This window comes from Biomphalaria glabrata, chromosome 1 (genome assembly GCF_947242115.1).
Source record: "Biomphalaria glabrata chromosome 1, xgBioGlab47.1, whole genome shotgun sequence".
Taxonomy (NCBI): Eukaryota; Metazoa; Mollusca; class Gastropoda; family Planorbidae; genus Biomphalaria; species Biomphalaria glabrata.
In genome coordinates this window covers 46,933,661-46,958,461 of record NC_074711.1, presented here as the reverse complement: position 1 = coordinate 46,958,461, position 24,801 = coordinate 46,933,661, and the positions used below count along the sequence as shown (strand labels likewise).

At 39.1% G+C, this 24,801-nt stretch overlaps 2 protein-coding genes across 6 annotated transcripts in view; one reads left to right on the top strand and one right to left on the bottom strand.

Annotated features, from left to right (window-relative positions):
• The window catches only part of LOC106064299 (uncharacterized protein ZK1073.1-like), a 49,676-nt gene extending 46,482 nt beyond the window's left edge, over positions 1 to 3,194 (bottom strand). The window contains exon 1 of one of the 3 annotated variants that reach the window (XM_056040232.1): positions 2,922 to 3,194. In XM_056040232.1, coding sequence (XP_055896207.1) covers positions 2,922 to 2,942 — 21 coding nt within the window. In that variant the 5' untranslated portion in view covers positions 2,943 to 3,194. The remainder of the gene's footprint in view (positions 1 to 2,921) is intronic. The other 2 variants (XM_056040240.1, XM_056040250.1) reach the window with 2 other exon arrangements.
• Positions 3,195 to 16,132: 12,938 nt separating this feature from the next.
• LOC106078526 (cilia- and flagella-associated protein 99-like) overlaps positions 16,133 to 24,801 on the top strand; it is a 42,955-nt gene continuing 34,286 nt past the window's right edge. The window contains exon 1 of one of the 3 annotated variants that reach the window (XM_056040186.1): positions 16,133 to 16,233. In XM_056040186.1, the coding sequence (XP_055896161.1) occupies positions 16,188 to 16,233 (46 nt within the window). In that variant the 5' untranslated portion in view covers positions 16,133 to 16,187. Of the gene's footprint in view, positions 16,251 to 24,801 lie in introns of all 3 variants that reach the window. The other 2 variants (XM_056040199.1, XM_056040220.1) reach the window with 2 other exon arrangements.

The window sequence follows — 24,801 nt, the reverse complement described above, 5'->3', positions numbered from 1 at the left end:
ACCAAAAACATCTCGCAGAACCCCGTTTTTTGGGGGGCGTGAAGAATTTTCTGTCTAATTTATTAAATATAAAGTTTTCCGAGCATTTAAATAAAAAATGATATAATATTTACTATTACAACTTTTTACGCAGAATTTAAATATGTCAATAACTAAAATTTGAAAAACTATCGGAGTTTCCCTTTAAGTTTTTTAAATCATACTAAAAGTGTATTTTTTCTTTTGAGATTCTTATTTAGGATTAAAATCATAAAAAAATCATAATTTAAATCATATATATGAAGTGGTTACTGATGTTATGCAGCTAATAAAAAAGTTTATTCAAAACATATCAAACAAAGGTGAAGCATTGATGCTTTATATTTCATTTAAGCTGTATTTTTTATGGTTTTAAAAGATATATATATTATATATATATATAAATATACTCTAAGAAAAGTATATCCAAACTAAACCATCTTGCTACCAATTTTCAGAAGAATATTTCTGGATAAATAGTGTCTTAAACATCTATAATAAATCAGTTGTGATTTAGAATAATCAAAAATGTAAAATACTAGATCTAGAACATAAATAAAAATTAACAAGGTTACAAAGACAGTTTGTGTTTCCACACAAACTCAAAATCGGCCCCCGAAATGGTCCACCTAGGCAGGTAACAATATTTTCAGAAAGAACAACAGAATTAAATTCAATCAAAGAAAAATGACAGAGAAGATTGGAGAAAGAAGGTTGACAGATCTTGTGTCGTGCCCCAGCGGTCCAGCAAACCAAAGGATAAGTGAATGTGAAGTTAAATGTGAACCTGGCCTAACTGATGTCTTATAATGTATATATCTAATTGCTTTGTAAATGGTCAATCTCTAATTCCTCAAACAAAAAACATTTCGTAAAAAAAATTATGAAAAAAAAAATTTTTCCTTTAGTTAAGTGTACTGTCATGGTGGATATATTGCAGTTCACACGCTAATATGAAATATTACTTATTAATTGTTGTTTAAAATTTTGTCCAACTTATATGAACGCTAAATAGTTTTTTCTCTTTAAAAAAAGTAAACATTTTTTTTTTCATGTATATGTAGTAATTAGAATGACAGAACTTATTTAACTTAGCAATACAAATGTAAAAAAAAATATATAAAAATTTTGACAAAAAAACGTTTGCATAAATGTGTTAAAAATAAATGGTAAATAGTCATCTCCCCTACTAAACAGCCTCCAGTGTTTGTTACTATTAATTAATAGTGAATAGCTGTAAAGGTGGTGTAATTTTATGAAAAAACTGCTTGCATAAGTGATTTAAAAATTAGATTTTTCGCTTTTAGAATCCTTTCTAGGGATGAGCGGACAGACATTTCACACAAAACTAATAGCGTCTTTTCCCCTTTTGGAGGCCACTAAAAATGCAATAAATATATTTTTTATATGTCATTTTATGATCTTTTTTTTTTCTTCATCTGGCCAACTTTCGTTTAAAAATTTGATTTGGCTTCAAGCCAAAAATTATGTTTACAATCTGATAAAACTCAAGGTCAAGATTTATCTGTTTCAGTTGAAATAAAATGGCAAAAAGAAATTACCTTTTTTTTTCTTCAAGGCCACATTTTAATTTATTTATACAAGATCTTCAGTGTCATTATTAGCAGTAAAAACTAATGTTTACAAGAATGAAACCAATGAAAATAACATGAATGCTAATTTACTCTTCCATTGTAAATTATTATTCATAAGTTGTATATCTACATAATCCCATCTCTTCATCAGCAGGAAAACAAATAATGATGTTTGAACAAAAACTGAGAACCATATAAAATGTAAATTTATTCTCTAGATCTATCATCTTTCAAATAACATCTAAATAGAACATTTCAAAAATAAAAAATGAACTTAATTTTTTTTACAAGTCATAGACTGCAAACTTATTGTGCAAGATTAGACAGCTACTTTATTAAGTACTGCCATTTCAAGGCTAGAATATAATATATACTTCATAGTCCAAACCTCCCGCAGGTCGATGGGGGATGGGAGTGGGCAGGGTTTGAACCCTCGACCGTCGATAAATCCGAACGACAGTCCAGCGCGCAAACAGCATGACCATGCAGCCATCCAGGTCTAGATCTAAGCATTTAACTTCATTCAATGTACCAAGCTCACTCCAAACATTTGCCCATTTATTCTCTATTAAAAACACAACAACAACAGAACAAATATAATATAAGATCATTTTTATTGATGTCCAAAACTGGCTGTCCGGAATAAATTTTGGTAAGAAAATCGTAATTTAATTTGGACACCCTATTAATTTTTTTTGTATGGAATTAGACAACTTGGCAGAATCAAATAAATCAGCTCCAAAAACAGAATAAATATTGCCAGGATCATATATTCATTAGTATAGACAGCCAATCAAAAAATATAGTCTTAACTCTAGGAAGAGGTAAAGTCATCCGGGTAACATAGGAATAGGAAAAAACAACAACCTGAGTAGCAAATTTGAAATTCGTTTTTCTTACATTATAAAAAGACAGCTAGATCTAGATTCTAAATGGAAGGCAATTGGGTCAGAATTATTGGAAAATGGACAAGCACATTATTATACAGCGCGCTAGTTTTATAATAAATATTAAAATAATTATTTAATGACCACAAAAATTAAATAAACTACTAACTATACTTCTATAGAGATTAGTATAATAATAGATCTATAACTATATAATAATAATTGAGTAGATCCTATATTTCATTATAATTTATAGAGCTAGTAGACTATATTTATATAATAATAATAATACTCTCTCAATCTAGAAATATTCTAGTATTTCTAGATGTCTAAGTCGTCTAAGATGAGATCTATCTAAAAGTGTCATTTAGATATATGGCCAAATTGATCTATCATTATATTTATAAATAAAAGATATTACCTCTAAAGGCGCTTGACTCATGTTTATTTATGCAGCAGTGAGAAAATCTAATTAATCCACTGAGAAGTAAAGTGCGAACTCCCTGATCTAGATCTATTATTTATCATGCTAATGTTGTTTAACATTGCACGTTTAATTTATTGGCCAGATTTTTACAGTATCACGATCTCCTAAAATAAAATTATTGCGTATCTCTTTATTCTTTATATTACGCACAAAACTGACTAGATCTATAAATTAACGCGTGTTAAAAGTTAATACTTAGAAATTGATTATTTATAAAAGGGTAATATTAAATTATGTTTTTGTTTAATGCAATCTTTAAATGATACAATTAAACTTTTAAAGAAATGCTCGATTACTTGCGTCAATGGAATTAAAACAAACAGAGAGGAAAAAAAAGATCTAGACTCTAGATTGCATGTATAATATTGTAATAACTTAAGGGAGGCAACTCAAGGAGACACAGATGTTTATTTACAGGACATCACAGTTACACAAAACAACATCTTCTCTTAGCACAGCCTCTTCATATTGGCTCTCTACTTGGGCGGAAATCGTTCTTTTTTTCCTAATGTCAACATCCTTATCTGTCTGGTTTCTAGCAGCACGCACCTTCTGCACTATCTTGAATGGCGGTGCGCATGGCGGGGTTATAACATTGCCCCCTTCTTAACGCTTTTCGTCCTGAAAAGAAACAGTGCAGTGGAGGTTTGACAGTTCAGGTGGAGGTCGATCGGTAATGAGAACCACAGACGTAGGGTGCCTGTTGCCCACGAAGCTATCTGCACAGTTTTCCGCGGCGGTCGCTTCCTCTTCTTCCAGTTGGCCAGTCTACGCATGAGACGATGTCGTGGTCGCTGCTTCGACCTTATGAAGATAGTCGCTGATGCCAGCCAGCTGACACAGGGAGAGTTAGTGGAGGTCAGGGTTGTCATCTCTTGTTTCTAGCAGTGCGCACCTTCTGCACTATCTTGAATGGCTGTGCGCATGGCGGGGTTATAACACTATCTAAATCTAGGTTTTCAAAGTACAACCAAATTTTACAATTTCAATGCTCAAACCATTGCAAACCATTCAATAATTTCCATATATAATCATTCAATGCTCATATTATCAAATTTTAGATTCGATACTGTTTTTTCTCACAGCAGACTACACTAGACAACGCTGTAGCCTGTAAAGAGGAGGGGTGGGGGTGGAGGTATGTTTCCTCGATCGGGTCACAAGAGGTAGGTAGGGCTGCCTTCAATTACGTCAAGGTGAACATTGCAGGTTGTGGAAGCAGATCTGATACAGCTTGGGGTTAGGGCGTGGAGACGAAAGGCCCAGGAGAGATCTGAATGGAAGGATGTGCTGATGGAGGCCAGAGCCCTCCATGGGCTGTAGCGCCACTGGGATTGATGGATGGATGGATGGATGGAACATTGCAGGTCCTCAGTCCTTTCATAGATCATGTCCTCCGTCCGACACACTAGCGTATCCAGAAATTTTGAGTTTGGGGGAGGGGACATTAACTTTTTTTCCATTAACTGTTTTTCCAGACCCTAACACCTTGAAATTTTACATAAAATCGTTAGAGCCGTTTTCGTTTTTTTTTAAATTATTATTATTTAGAAACAGCGCACAAACTATTTTGTTGCATAAAAGAAACACACCTAAGAACCAACTCCATATGCGCATGACAAGGACACACTGGCCGATACAGGGGGGGGGGGGGCGGTAGGGGCGATCCCCCCCCTCCACTCGGCCGACACTCCTCCCGAAGGGGGAGGGGGCGGACGAATTTAAGTATAGAATTGAAACAATTTTGTATACGAATTTATTACTTATGTTAATAATATACACTACTTATTTATATTTCAACCTATTTTTAGGTTATTTCGCTAGAATGTTGCCCGATTTGAAGAGGTCGGGAGGGGGCGATGGCATCAATCTCGCCCCCCTCCCATTAACTTTTGTAGAAATCACAGCTTGCTAACAGAATCAATTAAATATGATTAAAACGTGTTATTGGTGTTTTAACCGATCTTTATATTATGTCGTTCTCCTGTTGGCCGATTGGGGGGGGGGGGCGGTCCTACTTCTATGGGGAAATCATTGTTTGTGAACAGAGTTTGTTGAATTAAAATATAATTTTTGTATTATATCGCTACCCTATCTTTCGACCCACACTTAAGTCAGCTCTGCAAGGGTCTTTATCTGCAGCTGCGCAGATTAGGCCAGATCCGACCATATTTAACAACGGAGTCAACAAAAACGCTAGCTGTGACATTCATACTCTCCCGCCTTGACTACTGCAACGCCGTGCTAGCAGGTATACCTGATGGCAAAATAGCCAAGCTGCAACGAATACAGAACAACGCCGCTCGATTAGTCCTTAAAAAAACAAGACGAGATTCTGCTACTACGCTCTTGCGCACGCTCCATTGGCTTCCCTTGAAAGCGAGAATCGATTACAAGGTCGCCACACTTTGTCATCAGTGTATCTACAACCATGAAATGCCCTTGTACCTTAGCGAACTGATCACTCCATAAGTCCCACAGAGAGCCCTGTGCTCAATGGACTCAACGCTTTTAGTGGTGCCACGTTTCTGCCTCAAAAGCTACGGTCTGCGGGCTTTTCAGTGCACGGACCAAAGGTTTGGAACTCACTCCCCATTGATCTCAGACAGACAACATGCTACACCACTTTTAATTTGCGATGGTACAGCTTTGGAGTGTAGGTTTATAAGCCTATGGTCTACGGTAGGACCACAGAAAGAACCGGATCAGGCGTGGGCGGCATAATATCGCCTATTACCAATAAAGAAATAGGAATAAATTATAACTGTAGATAACGCCAACAAAAGCTGAATTCCTAAATATACATTAACTATCAGAACTTCCTTATAATGGCTTCTACTATGCTATCACAAAACTCCGGTCCCCTGTCAACAATAACAAAACTTCAAGCGCTGTCACTCTGTCCCAACCAATGGACCAATGAAATAAATAGTGAAATAATAAATAAACATAGAATTCTTTAAGTCTTACAACCAAGGTTCTATGACGTACCGTTTACAATATTATATACAAAACATAATCACCACAAGTACAGTTGATGTAACTTTCGAAATGAAATAAAATTATAAAGAAATATGATGAAGATGAACTCCGCCTAGGTACACCTTATAGGGGTATCTTGCCGGTCCCAAGCCCGGGTAAAGGAGGAGGGGTGATCGTAAGGCTAGCAACCTCACATCACTAAACTATTGCTACAGAAACCGGAAATTCAAAAAACCAACTAAAACTTGGTCAGGAAGGTTCCTCTGTGGAAGAGTCTATGACGTGTACAAGTAAAAGCCCTCTGGAAGCTAGCACACCGACAAACCTTCTGACGACCAAGCCCTCAACCAGGATAGGGACCTGGAACATCAGAACCCTGTATGATAGCGGCAGAATAAACGAAGTGGCAAACGAAATGAGAAAGTACAAAATCAAGGTTCTAGGCCACAGTGAAACACGATGGAATGGAAGTGGTCTAAGCAATCTGACAACTGGGGAGAGCATTATATATTCTGGACATGAAGATCTAGACCACGATCACACACAGGGAGTAGCACTTCTACTGTCAAGAGAGGCATCAAAGGCTTTGTTGGGATGGGAGCCAGTTTCCTCAAGACTAATGTCAGCTAGATTTAATGCAAAGGGAAGGAAAACAACCATCATCCAGTGCTATGCACCAACAAATGCAGCACCAGAAGAAGAGAAAGAAGAATTTTATAACGCTCTACAATCAGTACTAGAAAAAACACTAAAAATGATATCGAGCTTATTATGGGTGACATGAACGCAAAAGTAGGTACAAACAATGCTGGAAAGGAGCTCTACATGGGTAAACATAGTGCAGGCACAAGCAATGAAAATGGGGACGTATTTGCTGACTTTTGCGCATTCAATGATCTAATCATAGGAGGAACTATCTTTCCACACAAACCTATACACAAGACAACATGGACTTCCCCAGATGGTTAAACGGAAAACCAAATTGACCATTTTGCAATATCTCGGAAATGGAGGAGAAGTCTCCTTGATGTTAGGGTGAAACGAGGAGCAGATGTAGCATCTGATCATCATCTGCTAATAGCAACAGTGAAGATCAAACTTAAATCCTTTAAGTATTTTTCAGACAGACCACACTACAAATTCAACACTCAGTAGAGCGAAGAAAAAAAAGTTCTCTTTAATTGTGAGGTTAACAATAAATTTGAAGTACTAGCTGGACTAGTAACAGACGAAACCCTTGAGCAACACTGCCTCACTCTCCAAGAGATATGGAAAAGCACATGTACAGACGTCCTAGGCAGGAAAACGAAACAACACAAGCAATGGCTGTCTGCGGAGACATGGGCCAAAATCCAGGAACGGAAGGAGCTAAAAGAAAAGATAAACCAATGCCAGAATGAAGAACAAAAAGCTAATCTTAGAACCCAGTATGGTGCAGTAAACAAGTCTTTAAGAAAGAATGCAAGAGATGACCAAAAAACGCTTCCTTCATGAAATGACAGTCGATGCAGAAAAGGCAGCAGAACAAAGAGACATGAAAAGGTTGTACGACATAACAAGAACCTTAGCAGGAAGAAATACCAACACCAGCAAGCCAGTGAAAGACAAACAAGGAAAAATTATCACCAGTGATGTTGGACAGAAGGATAGATGGGCCGAACACTTTCAGGAAATTTTGAACCGACATCCTCCTGAATCGATTCCGGACATTCCCCCAACAACAGAAGAAATAGATTTTAACACAGGTCCTCCTACTAAAGGGGAGATCATCAAGGCCATCAAGAATGCAAAAAAGGGAAAAGCGCCAGGCCCAGATGGTATACCAGTAGAGGCTTTAAAAGCAGACCCCAAAATATCAGCTGAAATGCTGCATCCACTGCTATGGAAGCAATAAGCCCTGGATGACCAAAAAAATCAAACACCTTATCACTGAAAAGAAAACAAAGTATAAGGCTAGCAACGAAGAGTTTATAAATGCTAAGAATAAACTGAGAAAAGCAATAATTGAAGGGAAAAAAACATACAAAGAAAAAATTGAGAATTTCTTTGCCAAGAACAACTCAAAACAATGCTGGGAGGGATTAAAGAAAATAACGGGCTGCGCCTCAAAACGAGAACAAATTTTAGTGGCTGATGATGAGAAATTCGCCAACGAACTAAATTATTTTTATTCTCGTTTTGACAAAGAAGATTTTGTTGATCTACACAAAGAACTTTTCAACACTCTGTCCAAAGGAAAACAAGAGCCCTACGTCAATTTTGTAACGGAGGATGAAGTGACCTTGTTATTTAAAAGAGTAGACGTAACAAAAGCTTGTGGACCAGACAAAATTAGTGGCAAGCTGATCAAGCTATGTGCGGAGCAAATTTCTTCTATCTTCTGTCATATCTTTAACCAGTCATTGCAAATGTGCGTAATTCCAAACATCTGGAAAACTTCAGAAATCATACCAGTGCCTAAGAAACCAAAAATAGATTGCTTAAATGATTTCCGCCCAGTAGCAATAACACCTATTGTTATGAAATGTTTTGAAAAATATATCCTTAAACAACTTGTAGCAAAAGTCAATAACAGCCTAGACCCTTATCTTATCTTATCTTATATAATACAGACGTTACTTCAAAAAAGAAGATGATTACGTCCTACGCGTCATGCATTTAGTCATGCATATTAACCAATGACTTAAATTCTGCCAAGTCACTGGTTTTCCTGGCTAGCTCAGGCAACCCATTCCATGCTCTAATAGCACTAGGGAAGAACGAGTATTTGTACAAATTTGTCCTAGCATATGGGACGAGGAATGTGCCTTTATCTTTGTGTCTTTCAGAGTATTTTATTAAATTCTGTTTTTGTATTTGAAGATTATGGTTCAGTGTTTTATGTATGATTGCTACTTTACTTTTGAGCCTTCTGTCCTGAAGGCTTTCTAAATTTAGTGATTTTACTAAAGGTGTTACTCTAGTCAAATGTGAATATTCGTTTGTTATGAATCGCACTGCTCTATTTTGTGTCTGTTCTAGTTTCTTAATGTTTTCTTGAGTTGAGGGGTCCCTCACCAATTTGCATACAAAGCAGCTAGAGGAACTGAGGATGCCATTCTATTGCTTTTGGACCAGCTTTATAAGCATCTCGATATACCCAAAACATATGCACGAGTCCTCTTCGTAGATTTCTCCTCGGCTTTCAATACCATACAGCCACATCTAATGATAAACAAACTGAGTAACTTAAATGTAAGCCCTTACTTGCAAGCATGGGTTCTAAACTTTTTAACCCAACGGCCCCAGTATGTTAAAGTCAACAACACCAAATCGTTAACTCGAGTACTATGTACGGGTGCTCCACAAGGTTGTGTACTTTCTCCTGTACTATACACTCTTTACACTAATGACATAAGAAGCATCTATGACTCAGTTAAACTCATTAAATTCGCTGATGATACTGCCATAGTCGGTCTTATTTCAGGAGACGAAACTCAGTATCGAAGCTCGATAGAAGAGTTTACAAACTGGTGCACCGACAACTTTCTAGAACTGAATGTAACAAAAACTAAAGAACTTATAATAGATTTTAGAAAGAAAAAACAAACTATACGTGAACTGCAAATAAACACTACATCTATAGAACAAGTAAAGGCATATAAATATCTAGGCGTTATCATCAACAACAAGCTTTCATGGGAAGACCACCTTGGAACTCTGACAAAGAAAACAGCCCAGCGACTCTTTTTTCTATACAAACTCAACAGTTTTAAATTAAACAAGAAGATCCTTGAGACATTTTACGGCGCGACTGTACAAAATCTGCTAACATACGGAATAAGTTGTTGGCAAGGCAACGCCTCATCTAAACTGTTGCAACGTCTAGAAAACAAGATTACAAAGAGAGTTTGTGTTACACAAACTCAGAGGCGGCCCCCGTCGAAGTCGGATCCCTGTCGGATCTGCATATTCGCAAATAATATTCAAGAGGTGATTTAATTTTGATGTAAAATGTTTTTCACGTTTCGGATGTTCCTTCAGAGTTGAAGATAATTACTTCCTAGTCCAAACCTCCCGCAGGACGACGGGGGATGGGAGCGGGCAGAGTTTGAACCCTGGGCCATCCATAAATCTGAACGACAGTCCAGCGCGCAAACCGCACGACCAGGCAGCCATCCGATGGTCAAAAGTAATAATGTTTCAAAGATTCATTTGCCGTAAATATAAATTTAATAAAAAATAGTAGATTATATTTAGTATATTAAAACATTACAATATTGATCAAAACGTTTGGAAATGAAAATCTACACTTTTTTTTACACTTTAAGTTTAGAAATTGAAATTCTACATCTTAATCTAGTCTATTTTAGTCTAAACTAGATCTAGAAATTCTAGATCTAGACTCTAAAATAATTTTAATTAGAATATAAATCCAGATCTAGATATACTGTAATAAAAATCTAGATCTAGTTTAAAAAATCTAGATTAGATCTAAATCAAGATATCATTCCTTTTTTAAACGCGAGTCACAAAACGAGGCTTAATAAACATTACTATGCCGAGTTCTTTTTTCATTTCGTTTGAAGAATTTATTCCATATAACGTCAGAGGGAAAAAAAAAAAAACACTACGTCACACGGCCTAGCTAGACTGAAAATCGCCTTCATCATTACGAGCCATTTATCGAGTGATCATAGACTTTGGTGCACCGAGTGCGTTCTTTAAGCATTTCATTTAAAGAATTCATTCCATATGACGTCAAAGGAAAAAAAACACTACGTCACACGGCCTAGCTAGAATAAAAATCGCCTTCATCATTACGAGCCTTTTATCGAGTGTTCATAGACATTGGTGCACCGAGTGCGTTCTTTTAGCATTTCTTTTAAAGAATTCATTCCATATGACGTCAAAGGAAAAAAAAACACTACGTCACAAGGCCTAGCTAGACTAAAAATCACCTTCATCAACACGAGCCATTTCTCGAGTGTTCATAGACATTGGTGCACCGAGTGCGTTCTTTTAGCATTTCATTTAAAGAATTCATTCCATGTGACGTCAAAGGAAAAAAAAAACACTACGTCACACGGCTTAGTTAGACTAAAATATGTTTTCATTAATACAAGCAATTTTTTCGAGGGTTAATAGACATTGGTGCACCGAGTGCGTTCTTTTAACATTACATTTAAAGAGTCCATTCATATGACGTCAAAGAAAAAAAATTCCATTACCTCACAATAGGCTAGTACCGGTACCATAAAAAAAAAATGTCTTTATTTACACGAGATATTTAACGAGGGTTCATAGACATTGGTGCACTGAGTTCTAATAGAATTTATTTAAAAAGGATAAAGCCGCATTGTTTTTGCGTTTTGTCTGTCAGTCAGTCCGTCATCTTGATATAAAAAAAAAACAACTAAAAGTTATTAAAAATTGATTAACCTTTATTTTACGTTTCAAAACATCGCAATAATTTTTAGGTATGAACACAATTGAAAAGTTTATATAATAGATTGTTCCGGATGTTTGTATAAATAGTAAACGAAAAAGAGAATTTCAGAAAATGTAATACCGTTAATTAAATTTTTTGGATGGTCTCGTATAAAAATTAGATGTACTACAGCCACGTGGAGAGATTTTCATACCTTACTTTGGTGTTTGGATTCTGTTTTCCTTAAAAATCGAAACATAATATTAACGATAATTAGATTTTTTAATGTTTTAGGTAGAAAGTTAAATGTACTGTAAGAGATTAGTGAGTTAAAATATTTTTCATAAAAATCCGTAAAAACATTATTTCGTAAATGAGAACATTATTTGTTTATTAATTAGAAGAGGGAGTTCAAACAATTATTTGGCGTTAGTAGATTTTTAAATAAATTCGGAAATTTCTGGCGACGATTTGTAAGAAACAAAATCCGGAACTTTCTTTATCGATTACAAAACTTCTATGTTATGTTTTACAAGAAAATTAAATGTCTAAAAAGTAATTTTCAGTAATCAATTCTAGTAAATTACTTTTTTAAAAAGCCTTATGCGATTTCAAACAATCATTAGGCATAATTCATGTTTTATAAAACAATATCCGGAACATTTTTACACTTAATGAAATATAAGTCAGTATAGAGATTTTGATTTAGCATTAATATGCTATTTACATAAAAAACGGAACAACATATTATTGATAATGTGTTTTTGCAACGTTTAAGCATGGAAATTGAATGTAATATAAGTTAGAAGAGCAAACAAACATTTGTTGGCGTTGATTAGTTTTGCACAAAAAAAATCCGGAACAATCAATTTTAGATACTTAAAACTATTGAGATGTTATGGGAGGAACATTAAAGGGTAAATCAGATTTTCAATAGCTTTTAGAGTTCTAGTTTTTTAAATCTAATCGTGACGGACAGACCGACCAACAGACAAAACGCACAAAAATAAGCTTCTTTAATTCGGATGGGGGCACTAAACAAAAAATAAATAAAATCTGATTTTCTAAAAAAAGTTTAAGGAATTGGTTTAGCACCTGATCATGTTGCGACGTTACGCTACTGCACGAAAATCGCTGCATAAAAAGTCCATTTAAAAAAATGTGCGTGATATTTACATACAAAGTGCATTATTAGCCTTTATAAACAAACAGAAATGTTTTCTTTTAATTTTAGCAGCTAGTTGACCAGAAAAAACGTCTTTAACTATTATTTATATTTGTTGTAAACATTTCCTGTACATTTTTAAAATATATTTGACTTAGTGATACTGAAAATACACAAAAATTTTCCATCTTTGTTAGCATATTGTAACATTGCCTCCCTTACATTTACGTAATTGTTTTAGAATTGGTGTATTTTTATGAAAAAATCGCTTGCATAATTAATTTTATAAATTAAACGGTTTGCTTTTAGAAAACCAAAAGTAGCCGTTGCACCTAAACTTTTCAAGCCGGATTTAATGATGAAATAATATTTTTCATATCTCTTCTAGTTTTCGAGATCTGAGTGTGACAGACGGACAGACGGACATTTTGCACAAACCTAATAGCGGCTTTTTCCCCTTACGGGGGCCGCTAAAAAGCATCAAAAATTACACTCACAACATTACCACATTTAAAGGAACTTTTTGAACAAACGTGCCTAAGAAAAATCGAAAAAATCTTGGAAGACAACGGCCACCCGCTCCATCAGAACTACGCCAGGTCGTCGCGAAGTGGGCGACTGCTGTCAATCAAAACAAGAACGGAGCAGTACAAAAACTCGTTCGTACCTCACTCGGTCAGACTCTATCACCGCCACTCATTGATCAGGGAACATGAAATGCACCAAGATACCTGTGTGTAGTCGCTGAATGAACTCTTTATGTTGTCTGTTGTATTTATGTGTATTTTTCTTTTGTGTTGTCTTTATATGAGAAACGAGTCGTTGTAATCACAACAAATTTCCGTAAGGATCAATAAAGCAGTCTTAGTCTTAGTCTATGCAAAATTTGGGAGCAAGAAAAGGTCCCTATAATCTGGAAACTGGGCTACCTAATTAAATTACCCAAAAAAGGTGACCTCACTCAATGCAACAACTGGCGAGGAATCATGTTACTGTCAACCCTCAGCAAGGTCTTAACTAGGATAATATTGGAACGCCTAAAAGATGCCCTAGACAAAAGACTAAGACCAGAACAGGCTGGATTCCGTAAAGAGAAATCATGCACTGACCACATTGCTACACTACGTATTATCATATAACAATCTATCGAGTGGCAATCACCTCTGTACATGACCTTTGTTGATTTTGAGAAAGCTTTCGACAGTATTGACAGAGACGTAATCTGGAGACTGATGAATCACTACGGAATTCCAACAAAATTCACCAATATCATTAAACAGTTATATGATGACTCATCATGCCAAGTAATACACAATGGTAAGCTGACCAACCCTTTTCAAGTAAAAACAGAAGTAAGACAGGGATGTATGCTTTCGCCCTTGATATTTTTGCTGGTGATCGATTGAGTCATGAGACAGACAGTCTTAGATAATAAAAGCGGCATACAATGGACACTAACACAACATTTAGAGGACCTGGATTTCGCCGATGACATCTGCCTCTTCTCCCATACACAACAAAATGCTCAGACCAAACTGACCAGACTCTCAGAAATAGCGAAAAAGACTGGACTTCTAATCAACAAAAAGAAAACTGGAGTTATGAGGATCAACAACAGACAAGAGAACCCAATCATGCTACAGGGAGAGAATATCCTTGATACGGACCACTTCACATATCTGGGAAGTAGAGTTGGTAAAGACGGCGGAGCTGATGATGATATACTAATTCGGATCAATAAAGCTAGGTTTGCCTTTTCAACTCTTCAAACTATCTGGCGCTCTAAGGCATTATCTCTACACAACAAGATACGAATCTATAATACAAACGTTAAGTCTGTCCTTCTATACGGTTCAGAAACTTGGAGAGTCACTAAAACAAATATGGAAAAGCTCCAGACCTTTGTTAACAGATGCCTACGCCGGATATTAGGAATTAGGTGGCTAGAAAAGATAACTACTATCGATTTGTGGGAGAGAACTAGACAAAAACCCATAGCCCAAAACATCACAAATCGAAAATGGAGCTGGATAGGACACACCCTGCTAAAACCAGCTACCGATGTTGCAAGGCAGGCACTTGACTGGAACCCACAAGGAAAGAGGAAAGTGGGCAGACCCAAGCCAACCTGGAAGAGGCCAGTCATCAGTGAAGCTGAGGGTACTGGAATGACATGGGTGCAGATAAAGAAAGCTGCTCAGAACCGAGTTCGGTGGCGAGGTGTGGTTGCGGCCCTATGCTCCCCTGGGAGTACACAGGATTAAGTCAGTAAGTCATGATGAAGATGAGTGTCCTTTCTTAGAAGGTACTTTGGATCTGTAATAAACATATTACAAATTTAACAATCTGATAATAAAATATCTGTGAAGAGAAAATGTAATGACGAAACTAAGTAATTAACTATATACATCTGGATAGTGTGTCAGCGAATACTTTTAAGTGACCTCGTATTGTATTGACATCAAAGTGGTAGTCCATGAGTTGTAGACTCCAACGTGTTAATCGTCCGTTCGACATTTTCTTCGAGTTCAGGAAAGCTAGTGGTGCATGGTCTGTAAGTATTGTGAAGTATGCACCCAATAAATATTTGGTGAATGTGGAAATGGCCCAGACAATGGCCAGACATTCACGTTCAATAGTGGAGTATCTAGTTTCGGCTGGTGAGAGTTTCCTACTACTGATTAAAAATACAGGATGTAAAGTTCCTTGGTTATCCTGCATTAAACATGCTCCTATGGCTGATGAAGATGCGTCAGTGGCGAGATGAAAAGGCTTTTCTCGGTTCCGGAGTTTGAGTATACTGTCTCTGGAAAAAGTTGCTTTGATATTTTCAATTGTGTCATGTTGTTCCGTAGACCATGGAATCTTGATGGGTTGACCTTTCTTTGTGAGGTTGGTCAATGTTGATGTGAGTGCTGTGTAATTAGGAATGAATGTTCATGGAAGTTTTTCCCGGAACATCTGTGAATATTTCTGAATGTTCTTTGAGAATGTTTGTCAATTCTTTTTGTCTTTGATGTGATAATTTATCAATTTTGATATCTTGCCAAAATTCAGTTTGATTCTGGCATTATGAAATCATTGCAATCAGCCATATCATTTTCTTCTTCTTCAGGTATGACTGCTAAACATGACATAACTCTGTTCTGTACTTGTATCATCATCTGTTTCAGTATTGTATTTTTGTAGCATGTTGATATGTTATATTTTCTTCTTGTTATGAATGTCAATTTCATAATCAACATCTGTGATTTTTCTGAGCACTGAGAATGGACCTTGCCATTTGATAAATAGCTTGTTGTTCTTGTCTGGTAACAATAAACATACTTTGTCTCCTGGTTCAAATTGTCTGAGTTTTCTGGTTTTGTTGACTCTAGTTTCTGTATTTCTGTTTGCTTTATCTGTGGCTTCTTTAGCTTGTTCACATGCTGATATGACAAAGTTCTTGTTATTTGAGACGTGCTGACATGCTGTTTTTGTCTCTGATGAGTTTGAAGCTGGTTGTATTATGGATTCTTTGATATTTGCATTGTTAAATTGTCGATGTTGTTTGTAGTATAAATTGTCTCTGTATAGTGCGTCACTAAAGGGTAGTGTTCTTGGATTCTTGTATAAGACTTGAGATATAGAGTCTTTGTTGCCAATGGTTAAGGATGGACATGTGGGAGATGGGGATGGACTTGTGATAGGTAGGGATGGGCATTCAGTGAGTAGGGATGTCCATGTTGGCTTGCTTATCAACTTCGTGGCTTGACTTGATTGTATTGCATTGCCTTTAAGACGTTTCATTTGGCAAACATGGCAAGAGCTTACATACTTCTTGACATCTTTGGTTATGCTTGGCCAATAAAATTCTTGAAGGATTCTTCTCTTCGTTCTGGTTACACCCATATGACCTGCGTGTGGAAGATTATGCCCTGTTGCCAATATTTCTTTTCTGTATTTCTGAGGTACTATTACTTGTTGTATTGTTTCATTTTTATTGTGACTGTTCTTCATGAGAAGACTATTTTGAAAATATGGTTCATCTGTGAATTTTGATTGTTTGTTTGCTTGCGCCTTTTTGTAAAGTCTTTGCAATGATGAATCGATCTTCTGTTCATATTTGAATTCATCATGTTGGAATTGTGGCAGTACATTGTCATTGTCAGGTAATGCACTGATTACTGGTTCTGTTCCATTCTGAATGGTCTGTACTTGTGTCTTAGGTATTGATTCATTTGGCTTGCTCGTTCGGATTCGAAATGTTCTTTTGGTTTGGTCATTGATCTGGTTACTACAGCATAAATTCTATAATCTTGGTGCGGCATTGAGAAGCAAAATGTCCCATATTGTTGCATCTGTTGCAAATTATTTTGTAATACTTTGTATTCTGTGAATTTCTTTTGTCTTGTGAAAAACAGACAAAGTTTTCGTCTGCTGCTGGTTTGACTGGCTTGTTTGGATAAGCAGCTTTATATTGTCTTATGATTTTGGTTAAAGTTGGAATATCTGAAGGACTTCTTTCAATAATATAAGATTGGATGTCTTCTGAATGAGCATGAATGATGTTATCAATTATGATATGTTGTCTGATAGCTTGATAATTGTTTTCCACTTTGACAAGAGATATCCATCTGTCGAACAACATGGTCATGTTGGACACGAAAATTTGAGGATCGTCATCTTGCCTTGGTCTTGCGCTATAGAATTTCTTTCTGTAGTTGTCTGAGGCTGCTCTGTACTGGCGTAATAATGCTTCCTTGATATCATGATAGTCACTTCGCTCGTTGACTGACAACTGCGAACATGTCAACTGCTTTTCCTGTCAGTAAACTGAGGAGCGAACTTGACCACTGGTCTTCTGGTAAGCCAGACGTTGTTGCTAATACCTCGAATCTAATAAGGTATGAGTCCATGTTGTCTGTAGACTCATTGAATGAATATATCTTTGACATGAGTTTATATCGATCAAAGACATTGGAACTTGCTTGAGTAGTGTTGGCTTCTGTTGATTTTGGATCTGTTTTGAGTTTATTTTCTTCAAATTGCATTTTCTGTTTTTCAAATTCCATTTTCGCTCTTTCATGTTCTCTTTGTCTTTCTGCTTCTTCTTTATCTTCTTGACGTTTCTTTGTTTCATATTCTCTTTGTTTTTCTGCTTCCTGACTTCATTTTTCTTCAGCTTCGTCTTCTTTATCTATTCGCTCTTGTGCCCAGGCTTGTTGTTCATGTAGCGGTAATTTAAATGATTTTGCTTTGTCAATTAATTCTAATCATCTTTGTGTTCTAGGTTTAGGTTTAGAACTTGAATCCAGTGTATAGTTCTATTATGTTTATAAATATATGAACTTGAATATACAACTGTAGTACTGTTTTGAATATAACAATTTTAGTTATGCAGTAACTGGCTAGTAATCTTGAACAGTAGGATTAGATCTACTACTGGAGTCGTCGAGGGAAGTGTAGATTTATTGAACCGTATCAGGTTAATGAAATATTGCTGAGCCATACTAGGCTATGAACTTTTTCTCACTTGAAATTGTAGATCTAGTAGAAATTGTAGTAACGTGGTCGTTTTGTACGATAGACTTGATATGTAATAGTAGAAAATGTCTACTTAATAAATTATAGTGCCAGGTAATTGCTACTGGGCTTATCTATAATAATGCCAGTTAAATTTTACTGGGCTTATCTACTGTGTCAGTTTAATAATACTGGGTTTATCTGTTATGCCAGTTAAATATTACTGGGCTTATGTATCGTGCCAGCTAAATGATATTGGTCTTATTGACTCTGCCAATATAAAATGATAATATTAGATCTCGAGAGTTAAATTGAAAACTCGATCGTAGATCTATATCTATAATAAGATAAGATATCGATAACCAAACTGACCTTTGAACACAGTAGAACTATTCTCAAGTTGAAAAAAATCGAAGTTATGTAATTGACGAAGTTTTGAAAAATTTTACTTAGATCTTGAAAAAAAAATTTGATGATCTTTTGATGATCTTTATCGAATGTCGGAGGTGCCAGATGTCACGATTATAATTGATGTAATATGTCGAGAGTCTAGGAAATTGGCAGCTTGATAAGATGATCATTAGAAGTTGCTAGTTGATAAGATGATCATCTAGAATTTGCCAGTTAATATAGGATCATCTAGAAGTTGCTAGTCGATAAGACGATCTAAGTATATTATTATTATATTCAATGAAGAAACTTCTCGTCGTCAAATACAAATACTTTAATTCAAAACTTGGAAAAGCTATTCACAATAATTACAATGATATACTGTGATTGAATAAAACATGTAAAATATATTTCTACTAAATGAAATGATCTACACAATAATATGACCATGTCATCTTTCTTTGAGTTCCAATACGAGACTGGCGGTAATATCTATAATCTTTTCAGACCTTTGGGCGTTACCACGTGACTAATCTCTTCCTGTCGCTTGGTTAATCAATTGACCAATAAAATACAGGTTAACGTACAATAATTAATATTTCTAACCAATCACATTTAATCCAAAACAGAAGGTTGCTGCATGCTTGGGATTCCCCGAGCTAGCTGAAATCTTGCCGACAAGCCTAGAACTAAATATAGACAAAGCGTACGTGACACTAGGCAAGTATTCCAGTTAAGACCTTTTAAAACTTGATCCATCAATCTCTCAAAAGTAGCTGGTGCATTGCATAGGCCAAATGGCATCACCTTAAATTGCCACAGGCCACTTCCAGCTGAAAAGGACGTTTTTTCTTTATCAATGGGATGCATCTCTATCTGCCAATATCCGCTCTTGAGGTCTAGAGTAGAGAAGATTCGTGATCCAGCGAGTGTGTCCAATGTGTCCATCAATGCGGGGAAGAGGATAACTATCTTTCTGCGTGACATTATTCAATGCCCGGTAATCAACACAAAACCGCAAAGTCCCATCTTTCTTTTTAACCAATACAACCGGTGAACACCACGGGCTGTTGGATGGCTCGATGATCCCTTGTTGTTTCATGCGTTCCAGCATATCGAGGGCTTCTTGCTGTTTTGCCAACGGTAGACGACGCGGTGGTTGTCGAATGGGTCTGGCATTTCCCGTATCAACACGGTGTTGTACAAGGTTTGTCCTCCCGCAATCATCCTCGTCACAGGGCATAATGTCCATAAATTCCAAAATTAATTTCTCACCTTTGTTATATTCTTCCATCGAAAGATTTTCTTTCATCTTGGTAAGAAATGTGTGTATCTGTGCACTCTCCTTCGCTAACGTGTTTGTCGATCCCTCTGCGTCCAGACATTGTGTGATCAATTCCACGGAGTAACAGTCCGCTATGACACTGCCCGCTCGTAATTTATTTTCCTGCGAGTAAAGATTCATGACTCTCACTGGGACCTTTCTATCACAAACTGACCACCAACGTCTTTCCTACAGCCAGACTATTTTCTGTTCCTCTCGCTGTTTCTACGAGTTTTGTACTAATGGTTTTGCAATGTCCTTAAACCTTTCCCATATTATACATTCCGATTGTGCTGGTATGGTCGTATCTTCTACCAACAAAATTCTTCTCGCTTGACCGTCTCCCATATCCTCCTCAAGTAGTGGAATCTCCATGTTAGCATATTGTACAGTGCCATTAGCCATGTTTAAAGACAGCCCGAATGCTTGCATAAAATCCAAGCCGAGGATACACTCGTCAGTCACGTTTGCGATCAGAAACTCATGACTGAATGGTTGGGTTTGAATTTCAAAGTTAAGTCTGACCTGTCCCAACACTGGTATTAGTTCGCCACTTGCTGTTTTCAGTGTATAACAGTTTGCTTCTGTTATTTCCTGATCTCCAATATAATCGGGTCTAATTATCGACCGAGATGCCCGGTGTCCAAAAGAAAAGCACAACACCCGCGGCCGATCTTTTCTTGTATCTTTAAACTTCAGTTTCTTCCCAACACCGTGACCTGAGATGATGAACTCCAATTGGTGACAAGGCAGGGAGACCTAGGTCTTCCGTAGTGCCCTGGTAAGGAACTCTGCTGTTTGGCGTAGTGCCTCGTAGCTTCCATACAAACTTAGTGAACCACTAGATACGTCCTCCCGCAGCTCGCGGAGCTGCGGACACTCTTGCAAGACGTGCGCCATCGTCTCTTCTGATTCCCCGCAGTGTCGGCAACGGGCATCAAAATTTGGCCGGAACCGGGCGAAGTACGCACCTATGGGGCAGTGTCCCGTACGCCACTTCGTTATTGTTGTTTGTTCCGACCTTTTTAGCCTCCACCACGGGTCCTCTCGATTTGGGCGGCGCATGTGCTGCCAGACTCCCCTGGCAGTGTTGGAGTCATCCCAGGATTTCAACCACTTTTCATGTACCCACTCTCGTATTACTGTCGTAGCCTGTTGAAACGTACTTGGCGATTCGAAAGCGGGCACGGCCAGCGCTCCTTCTCGTGCTAGAGCATCAGCCACGGCATTGCCCCTCACGCCGCAGTGCGAGGGCACCCACTGCATAACGATGACAGCTCCAATAAGCAGGCGGATGTTATTTGCGGCGCCTAATGCCTCTTCCACCAATTTGGACTTTCCCCTTAAGCCAGCCATGGCTTGGAGGCAGGACTGGGAATCGGTAACCATTACAACGGTAGTCGCAACGGTTATCTTTTCGCGCAGTTTTTTGGAGCACGTGATTTAGGGTATTCGTAATCGCCGTTAATTCTGCATCAAAGCTACATGCGGCGAGGCCGCATGTGCCTGACAGCTTTTCTGGGTCCAGGTCTGGGTAACAGATATAGGCCCCATACCCAGCTCTTACGGGGTCCTTCATGACCGACCCGTCTGTGTAACAGTATATGACATCGGCCGGGTAGGTCTTTAGTGTTTCCAATGCCATTTTCCTTAGTAGGTCCGGGTGTGTGTGTCTTTTTGTGGCCCCCTCCAACCCATGTATAGTGAAATTTATGGGAGGGATGGGCTGTCTCCTCCAGGGCGGGCACGTGCTTATCCGTCTAATTGGGACCCGGTCAGTGGAGAGGCCAGCTTGTGCACTCAAATTTGTAGCGCAGTGCATAAATGATGTCCGTTTTATCCTATGTTTTTCTCTCCAATGACTGACTAAAGTATGGGTCGGGAGCCCTGGTTCGCCCCTTTTGTAGCGTTCCAGGGCAGTTAGCACGGCGCGCTCTCTCCTCAGGCTGAGAGGAGCCACGTTGGACATAATTTCTGCAGCGGAAGTTGGGCTCGTTCTATAGGTGCCGCAAATGAATCGGAGAGCCTGGGCCTGTACACGATCGAGTGATTCGAGGGCCGTCTTGCTTGCGTACACCTGCACGGGCAGGCTGTACTCAATTTGGGACCTGACAGCCCCTGTGTACAGTGTGCGGAGCGTGTCAGCTCGGGCGCCCCACTTGGTACTGGCTAGCTTTCTGAGTAACCCCAACTTCTCCGAGGCCTTTCGTTCAACATCCTGGATGTGCAAGTGCATTGAGAGCTTCCTATCTAGGGTAACTCCTAGATATTTTGGCGTGTTTTCACGTTGGAGTCGCAGCCCACCGAGTTGGAGCTCGAATGGGGCCCCAAGAATGTCGATTCCCAGGCTGAACAGGCTCCAGGTCGTTTTGGCAACGTTTATCTGAATCTGCCATTTTGAACAATACGAGGAGATGGTTTGGAGGTCGGCTTGTAATGCTGCCTGAAGTTGGTCAGCTTTCTTCCCGGTTGACCAGAGGACAATATCGTCAGCATATAGCAGTTTGCGACACCGGAGTGAGCTGGGCAAAGGATACATGAGAGGGCGGATCCCTGGGGTAACCCTCTTATTGGGGTGTTTTCCCCACTTAGAGAGTACTGGAACTGTGTTCGTGTTTTCCTCTCCGTTAGGAACTGTTTTATCCAGTTGTAGGTCCGCCCGCGTACGCCCATGGCTCTAAGCTTAAGATAGAGGCCTTGCTTCCACACCCGGTCATAAGCCTGTTTTAGGTCAATAAAAACTGCGTATGTGCTCTCGGACCTCTGGAACCCGTCGGCCACCTCCTGCATGAATACCGTGACCTGGTCGATCGGGCTCAAGCCTGCCCTAAAGCCAGCCTGCTCTGGCGCTAGGATACCGGCACTCTCAAAGCTCCACACGAGTCGCTCGCTGACCATCCGTTCTACTATCTTGCCGATAGTGGATGTCAGGGATATGGGTCTGTAAGACTCCACGTTAGTCGCGTCTTTGCCCTTTTTTAATATTGGAACAATGGTAGCACAGCGCCAGGCCCTGGGTCTGGACTCTACCCAGGTCCGATTCGCAAACTCGAGGAATTTGTCTTTCGCAATACACCCGAGATGTTTTACCATCTAAGGAGTAACCTTGTCTGGCCCCGGAGCCTTTCTGTTTTTACACTTAGCTATCGCTCTGTCCAGCTCAGTACGGCAGAAGGGCACGTGTCCAGGTCTTCCAACCCATCCGACTCCCTCTCGAGTCTCTTACGCTCCTTGTTGAGGGCTATAGACGTGGCAGACTTCTTTTCGGACTTGCTTATCGAAGCGAAATATTTGTTAAGCAAGTCGGCCATTTTTTGATCTTTTGCCACTCGATCTCCACTGGGTGACAATAATGGGGTGGCTGTACGCGCCGAATCTTTGGCCTCAGGATTGCGAAGAAGACGCCAGGCTTTGGAAGTATCCCGAAGATCCAGCCCGGCACAGGCATTCCTCCAGTGGTCCGCCCATACACGTTGGGCCACCTCGCTGGCCTTCCGGCATAATGCGTTAAACTCCCTGCGGCATTCAGGAGTCCCCTTTTTTTGTGCTCTGCGTCTCGCCCGTTTCCTGGCCCTGACTATTCGGTCTAATTCTCGGGACCAGGCGGGTCTATGTCTTATGCCGGGATAGGTCCGCGGGCTATGCTTCCTAGCCGCACCCAAAATCGCTGCAGTGATTTCGCCGTATTTTGTGTCGACTGTCCCTTCCTCCATCGCGATACTCGACAGGGCGGAGTCGACAGCCGCCCCGTATACTGGCCAGTCTGCCTTAGTGTAGCTCCATTTCTTGGGCCGTTTAGTGGCTACACCCCTGGCCTCTGGGAGAGCAATAGTAATTTCTATGGGTTTATGATCGCTTCCAACATCCTCAAGCACTTTAATTGTGGTTTTCCCCTCTAGGTCAGCGGAGATTAGTGTTAAATCAGGTCTCGATAGAGACCCGATGCCAGTGTGTAGGAGTGTGACAGGTGGGGAAATGTGACGTGTGTTTGGCACGTTTTATGTCTAGGGGATGATTATTTTTAAAGCTATCACACCCCCACTTATCAGCATATGAATCGGGAGCAGGCACGCAACGAGACAAAGCAATGAAAGATAGATACAAAAGTTAAAATAAAGGATATTTATTTACATAAATATACATATAATAATAAAAAGAGGGAGGGTTTGCATCTATCTCTAGTATATTCTATGTTTAATCATCACTCTTGCACATAATAAGAGAGTATGTCACTTTGTCCTCTGACTTAGCTGGTTGTCCTGTTGATGTCGCAGCTGGCTGTGTCCTGGCTTGAGGTTCTGCAGCTGGAGGTGGCGCTCTAGCGGATAGAGGGACGCCGGCGATATAGTTCTTGTGGAGTCTCAGTCCCAAGTTCTAGTATCTGTAGTGGGCACAGTATGGCGGGTGGCCGGATACCGTGGGCACAAGGTTTCTGCGGGCAGAGCTGATCTGCCGTGGGCAGCGTGGTTGACAGGATATGTCCAATGAGTTGCAGAGGGTTGGCGTAGCTATGACGTCTCACACAGATCTGGTCTATAGGGACGTCGCACCTAATAGCTTGACAGGTGGGCTGTCGAATAGGCGGGCAATGCCGATAGCGCCAAGTAGTGGAGTTGAGTAGATCCACGTAGGCGGTAGACGATACTCAATAGGAAAGTGCAGTGCTGGATAGCACTAAGCACAAACATAGGTGATTCTCGTTGCCAATTAAATAGGCAGGTAAATAGGCAGGTGCAGCGCTGAATAGCACTAAGCACAACTGCAGGTAAATAGATCGTTGATCCAATAAATAGGCAACAGGTGATCCTTGATAGCAACTGGGCAAGTGCAGCGCTGATTAGCACTAAGCACATAGATAGGCCAGTAGGCAAGTAGGCAATAGGTGATTCTTGATAGCAAATACAGTGCTGAATAGCACTAAGCACCTAAATAGGCAATAGGTGATTCTCGATGGCAACTAAATAGGCAGGTAAATCTCAGTAGGAAAGTGCAGTGCTGAATAGCACTCAACACACAATAGGCAGACACCTGAGGGAGG